The following is a 7,152-nucleotide window of genomic DNA, read 5'->3' as shown; positions in this document are numbered from 1 at the left end:
TATTCATATTTCCCAAAATCACTTGTTTTCTTTTTTTACTATGGAAAATCAACTCTCTCATTACAAAGAAATTTTGGTTCCCATTTTAAGTCTAATCACTTAATAACAAAAACAAACTTCTTTCACCACTTTCTCTATCTGGTTCTCACAGATGAAATGTAGTAATTTGTCAAGATTTGATGATTCTTTTATAAATAAAAAACACTTATGCCTATTGTATACTTCAATTTCAATACTCAAATATTAGATACTCTTTTAAGTATCTCATGTTAATAGACAACTGAGATGCAACACTTACCACTTCCTACTTTCTTCCCCAACACAGAGATATGAATTTGTGTGGTCCTGTGGTCACTTACTACTTTCCACAAGAGGAGGTTAGTGTATTTGATAACTGTTACCTTGACTAAACTTAAGTTTCTGGTGGTTATATAATCTAATTAAATACATTATGTGATTTCAACTGGGATAATCTATCCAGGAAGGCTATATAATGTTCTTAACAATAATTAAACAACTGCACTTTCATTCTAAAGGGAACCACACTTTAACTAGCAAATGAAATGATTCCACAGCATTATACACAATCATTTAATCACAAAACAATACTGAATACAACATGTCACTATAACAAACAACAGATCTAAATTTGCTTCATATTACACCAAACCCACATAATTTACTAAAATCCAAATTCTGTTTAAAAAAAGAAACATAAAAGAAAGAAATGATCACGGATGGGATAAGCTTGTAGAAAACAGTAGCTCATTCACTTATTCTCCATCTTCTTCCCTTCTCTTCCTCCAGAAAGTTTAAAAAGGGCCATCAGTCCAGTGATTTTTCAAACAGTATGTTTTAGAACCCTGAGCGGGCTTCAGGGGTTCTATTGTCAATGTATCAAAATGGGGAGGGGGAAGGAATCAGTAGGGTTTTTAATCTGCCTGAGGAATCCAACCTTGTGTTTAAATTTTGTTTTTATAAAACACTCCACTACCAAATTTTGAGCTTGAAAAACCACTAACAGTCTAAACTCTTGCCTTCCAAAGGAGGATTCTAAAGCTAAAAGAGGGTAAATAAAACCAAGATGAGTATGTTGGTGACAAAGCCAGGTACAGAAAACAGAGGTGTTTTAACTAGCCCTCACTGCCTCTCATGAAAGGTCCAGAAGTACAAGAGGGTAAAAGCAAGTTTTAAGACTACCTTTCTTCAACTCCTTCATTCTCTACATGGGTGATATAAGTTATCTGCCAATATATCACTTACAGTGTCCATGAGATCTCAGATGTCTTTACTGTCATTTTCCAAAGATCACTAATTTGTTTCTATTTTCTCTAATTTGTTTCTTCCCTTCTTAAAAATGTGCCCTGTGGGGGTTGGGGGAGGAAAAAAAAATGTGCCCTGTGATATATTACATCACACAATCTCTCTAGATCAGGCAGTTCTAATATTTTAAACTGTACAAGACAGCCTGTATTATATCACAAGGCCAATTTTGAAAATACACAGGAATAAATCCTTCTTCAGAGACGCTAAACAGACCTGCAAGTATAGAAATGGATTGAAACTACTAAAATGAAGTAGAAAGTCAAAAGGGGGGCCAAATGTAGAGACTGAGTATCTCCCAGATCAGAACTTGGCCCCAAATACACCTGTGATGCCCAGATTAGGTGTGCACACTTCTGGTCAGGGCTACAGTCCAGTGTCTCTGAATAGCATTTACATTCTCATCTTCTTTAGGAATGTACCTGACCCACGCAACTATTTCCAGTACTTTACAAACTACTCAACAGTCCCTATAGAAAGATACAAACTGGTTTATGTGAAGCTCTACAGGATTAAAAAAAAAAACAAAACAGTAAAAACAACCATAGATTACCAGAGTAGGAAATGGTTCTCAGGAATTATTTAGATTGACTCCCTCATTTCACTCACAAGAATACTGAAACACATGATTAACTTTCCCACAGCCACAGAGCTAGTGGGAGAAACTAGATTTTATTTTCGTTACTACCTTCCATTCTTCTACGAAGTACTAAATATGATCACTACTCAGCTAGCGTCACACATTTTGGCATTATTTAGATGTTCACTTATGCAACACACAAGGCTTAAAAAACAACAAGCACTACTATAAACAGGTCACCTTAACATGACTTAGGAGAAAAAAACATAGCCAAGATCACAGCATGTCCCACCAAGTTCAAAATGTTTCACAGCACAATCCCAAGAGCTGTTTTCCAGCATTTAACCACCATTCCAAAATAAAGTTCTATCAGATAGCACTTCTTGCTGTTAATTTACATAAAAATGGTTATGGGTTCATAGGTATTAAGCCATCTAACAGCAATCCTACCTAAACACCAAGCACTTTTTCCACTGTATTTTTAGCCCTTTCTAGGTAGGAACTACTTTTATGTAATAAGCCAAAACAATAACAAAATTCTGGGTGCTAATTTACCAAAACTGATTAACAAATATTCCAGAAAACAATGCTTAACTATGCCTGGGTAGATTCTAGGTTCAAAAATCCAAACCAGATATGCCTCCACACCATGGCATATTTATATATTGCACATCTAAAAGAAGTTGTTTGTGTCCCCAAAAATGGTATTCTCTGGCAGTCTAAACCTAGTGATGAAAATGGGGAATTACTGGAATAGACAAAGTAACTTTATTTTTACTGTGCCCAAGTAACACAAAAACCTAGAAGGCTACTTGAAAAAGCATTTTAATTTTAATCATTTATAAAATATTCTTCTGTTTTAACTAAAAGTGGTTCTTCCCCCCTGTTGCATTCCTTCCCCCTCAATTCTCCTAAGGACTGTTAACACCACAAACTTCTTACTCTAGTCAAGAGGAGGGCTGTTAACCTTGACATTTTATGGTCACCCTTTGAAGAGGACAAATTAAGTGCTTTAATTTTGCTTCTTTTTAACTAAAAAAGTCATTAGTCCCACCACCCACCCCAAGAGGAGATGAGAAATTTGTCAGAGGCCCCTAATAACTGGCAGAGAAGAATCATCCTGTGAGGAAATATAGACAAGACTATTGCATTACAAAACCCTGAGTCATCACCCAGTTCACTCAGCAAATTTGGGTAAACAATGAATAAGTAACTTACATCTTGTGTGTTCACCCATCCGTACCCACATGCGAGAACATACAATGTTACCAGACTTTATGTACAGTTAACCAAACAAGATACAGCAAAATTCTTTTTAAACAAGTTCTTCTTAAACAGGGAAGATGCCCATCTAGCAAATAACGTGTCTAACCTCTTTCCCCCCCAACTGTATTTTCACTCGGGTTTTTCCCCCTAATTTCAGTAATACTATAGTTTGCAGCTAGTTTATAAAGAAAAGAGCTCCTGAAACTGATGTAGGTAATCTATGTTCATCTGAGCCACTCAAAAATTAACACAAGAGTGATACTAACGACGCCCAGGACAACCGGACAGCGCTCTTTCCTAGTTTCCTTAGCATCGTAAAGGTCTCTCCAAAGAAATGTCACAACAGGAGCAGCACACACTTTCTTCAGGTTCTAAAACAGTCTCAACAATAACGTCTAATCTACAGCCCAAGAGTACGCTGAGGGCTGACTTTAAACCAACCTTTTCAAAGAAATCCACAACACAAGGACTGAGCAGCGTCCCCCGCTCAGTCCCAAAAAAAGCAGAACCCAGAAGCTTCCCTACGGCCTCCTTTCCCATTCAGAAAGTTACTAAACGCCAACCGAGATGTGAAGGAACGGGGATCGCAGCAGAAGAAAGAACCGGAGGAAGCACGGAGAGAAGTAGAGAAGTCATGAGTTCCTTCTCCCAAAAACGAATCCTCTCTGCCCCGCCTCCCCCAGGCTCAAAGGAAGACCTGTGGGAACGGCTCATCTCTCTCCCTCGGGGCCCGGTGTCCTCCGGCTCCCCAGGGCCCCGCAGATCCGAAGACAACGACCCGAACGCCAGGGGAGAAGCAGCTGGGGAGGACGCAGAGGGCTGGTAAAGACCCGGGAGGTCCCGTAGGGAAGTGGCAAGGACGAGGCACGAGTGCCTCACAGACTTCTGTCAAGACCCTGGGACCACTGCACGGGGACATCCCGCAGCCAGGACAGAGCTGAGGATCCAGCCGACCCGACAAAAAGCCGCCCCCGCCCCGACGCCCTCCCACAGAGCCCTTGCCCCGGACCCGGCCCGGAGGCCCAGGCACACTTACGTGGAGAGTTTCCTGGTCCAGAAAAGGCCCCCGGGCCACAGCTCCTGGAGCTGCACGGCTCGGCCCAGGTTGCTTTTGATCTGGGCCAGCTGTAAGTCGGACTCGGCGTCCAGCCGCTCGGCGTAGGGCAGCAGCTTGTTGTAGACGATCTCCTTCTGCGGGACGAAGCCCGGCGGGCCCAGCCCGGGACGTCCGCCCGGCTCCGGGGGATCGCCGCCTCCCGCCAGCTCGTCCGGCTCCATGAGCCCAGGGAGCCCCCCGACCCCCTCCCACCCTCACCCTCCCCGGCCCCCACCCCTCTCCGGGCTCCGCCTCCTCCGCGTCGTCGTCGCCCCCCGGCCGCCGGCGGCCCGTCGCCTTCGGCCCGACCGCTGGGCCCCCTCCCCTAGCCGGCGCGCTGCTGGGCCCGCGCGATTCCCGGTTCGTTGGTGGCGGCAGCGGCCGCTCTGCCCGGCCCGCACCGGCTCGGCTGGTGACGCTGCAGCTGCCGGGCCGAGAGGTTCCGGACCGGCCTAAGTCACTTCCGGGGCGGGGCCGCGACGTCGGAGGAGGCGGTAGCCGCGACAGCCGGAGTCCAGGGGGCAGCACCTTCCTTGCGGAGGGCCGGCCTTGGCGTCCCCGCCCCCGGGCTTCACCGGCTCTGCGCGAGGCTGCCCCGCCGGTTGCACAAGGCCGAATTCCAAGCTATTGTTCTGCCTTGCCTGAGGTCGCACGTCCCTGCGGCTGCCCTCTGGAGCCCATCCGTAGTCGCCGTGGCCTCGGGCAAGAGAGTCGGCCTGGTCCCCCTCGCCAAGTAACCCTTTCCTTCTAGGCTACAAGAGGTTATGGAAAAGCCTGATACCCTGTATCCATCCCATTTGTTCCATATTGATTTTTTATTCTGTTCCCTTTAAGCCCCCATCTTTCTGGTATTCTGACCGCCGTCATGCCAAAGAAAGGACCAGTTATCCATTCAGTAAATACTAATTGAACAGCTGCTGTTTTGTGTGGAAGACGCTACGTTTAGGCTCTTGAGATGGAACGTTTAAGAGCATTTAGTTTCTCCAGGGACTTACAGTCAAGAGGAGATAGGAGAGATAGACTAGTGAATTACAAGACAATGCTCCTAATTGCTAGGTAAGTACAGGAAACCTTGGGAACTCTAAAGAGGAGTTCAAACTGAATGGGTGTCTGGTAGTTTCCTAGAAGTGATACTTAAATTAAGCTGTAAAGATTGAGTGCAAAGTAGGGTAGAAAAAGAAGGAAGGAGAACATAAATTTCACCTGAGAGAAGGGCTCTGAGGCTGCAAGCATGTATTCTAGGAATCCAAAAAGTTTAGAATGGCTTAAGATTGCTCCCAAGAGAGGGGAGTGGAGAAATGAGCCTGAGAAGGAGATGCTAGGGAATTTAGAGCTTTATCCTCAAGACAAGAAACTTCTGAAAGATTTGAAGCATAGGAGTGGCATGATATAACTTACGTTTTTTGAGGATTACTTTGGCTTTGTGTGGAAAATAGATTGGAACAGACAAGATTGGGAACTGGAGGACCCCTTAAGATGTGACATGATGGTGACCTGGGTGCGAATTGAAATTGTTAGAGAGCTGTGTTGGCAGAATAGCCTGGCTTGGTAGTTGACGGAATGTGAAGAGTGAAAGGGAGGAAACAGGTGATGCCAGATTTCTGGCTTTGGAAACTGGGTAGACAGTGAAGTCCACGGACTTAGGGAACACAGCAGGAACGGCTTGGCAGGCAGAATGCCTATGGGATGGATAAGGGTGTTGACATATGGATGAGGAGGGTGATCTACACTGGAATGCGAATTAGCATAGCGGTGGACAGGAGGGAGTGAGATATACAGTATGAAAAGAATGGGGCCCTTGACAGGGGTTTGAGGATAACCCCATATTTAAGGATAGACACAGAGACTAGATTCAGGCTCCTGACCATGTTACGGTGATACCAATTCAGACTCTTCTGCTTCTTTCAAATGATAGTTGAGAGTTTTCAAATTGCCACTTGTGCCTGTTTCATCTTAATTACTGGACAGTTGTGAATGAAATAATATGGACATGTTCCTGGTTATAGAGCGTGTTAGTTTTTTTTTAAGGCCAAAGCCAAGAAGATAAAGAGTATGTTTTTTAAGTGTAATTATCATCATTAAAATGAGATGTTCCAAGGTGAAGATATCAAATCTATTATAGGGATATTAGTAGACCCCAAATGCACATTTCTCTACTGTCTGCTCAGTAAAACTCTTATTTAATGATAAATGATAAACTATAAACAATAATTTAGCCATTGGTTATTTAGTGATTACTACATGCCAGGAAATATGTTAACTCCTTTTACGTATTTTCCATTTAATTTTCACAGTAACCATATGAAATAGATATTATTCTTTTCCTTTTATGAATGAAGAAACTGAGCCTTGGAAACATTATTTTCCCTAGACCTACAGCTAGTAGGTGGTCCCCAGCAATGAGAACCTAGATAGTTATTTCTTGTCCTAAAGGAAGACATTATATCACTGTTGTAAAAGTTCTTTCTATCAAATATGCCTAATTTACATCCTAACGTGAGATGATGTGTGTGTGATACAATCAATATTTAGTGGTCTGTGTCTGAATAATCATTGTTTTAATTTCACTTTTTAAATTTTTACAGAGTTTGATCTTTTAATGATTAGCTATGCATACTTCCTCTTCTGTGAATTGTCTGTTCAAATCTTACTGATCTCATAATTATTAATACACATTATATACATGAGTGAGCATTTGCTTTTAATGCTGTATGCCCCTTTTGTAGAAAGCAAAGATATTTTTAATACTAGTAACATCTGTATTTCTCTTTATGATTTTTTCAATAATTTATACTTCTAGAAGTTCTTAACCTATCCTGTAATTTTCTTATGTTTTATGTTAACTTATTTTTTTTATGATTTGATATGGTTGGGGTTTTTGCAATTC

General features: G+C 42.8%; 1 protein-coding gene across 1 annotated transcript in view; it reads right to left on the bottom strand.

Moving 5' to 3' along the window:
- Positions 1-4,458, bottom strand: part of PSME4 (proteasome (prosome, macropain) activator subunit 4) — a 109,689-nt gene extending 105,231 nt beyond the window's left edge. Inside the window, exon 1 of the mRNA XM_012649840.1 lies at positions 4,206-4,458. Coding sequence (XP_012505294.1) covers positions 4,206-4,447 — 242 coding nt within the window. The 5' untranslated portion in view covers positions 4,448-4,458. The remainder of the gene's footprint in view (positions 1-4,205) is intronic.
- Between the last annotated feature and the right edge of the window lie 2,694 nt (positions 4,459-7,152).

Source organism: Propithecus coquereli, unplaced genomic scaffold, assembly GCF_000956105.1.
Source record: "Propithecus coquereli isolate 6110/MARCELLA unplaced genomic scaffold, Pcoq_1.0 Scaffold305, whole genome shotgun sequence".
Lineage (NCBI taxonomy): Eukaryota > Metazoa > Chordata > Mammalia > Primates > Indriidae > Propithecus > Propithecus coquereli.
The sequence above is the reverse complement of the archived record's forward strand: the minus strand, read 5'-3'. Positions and strand labels throughout refer to the sequence as shown.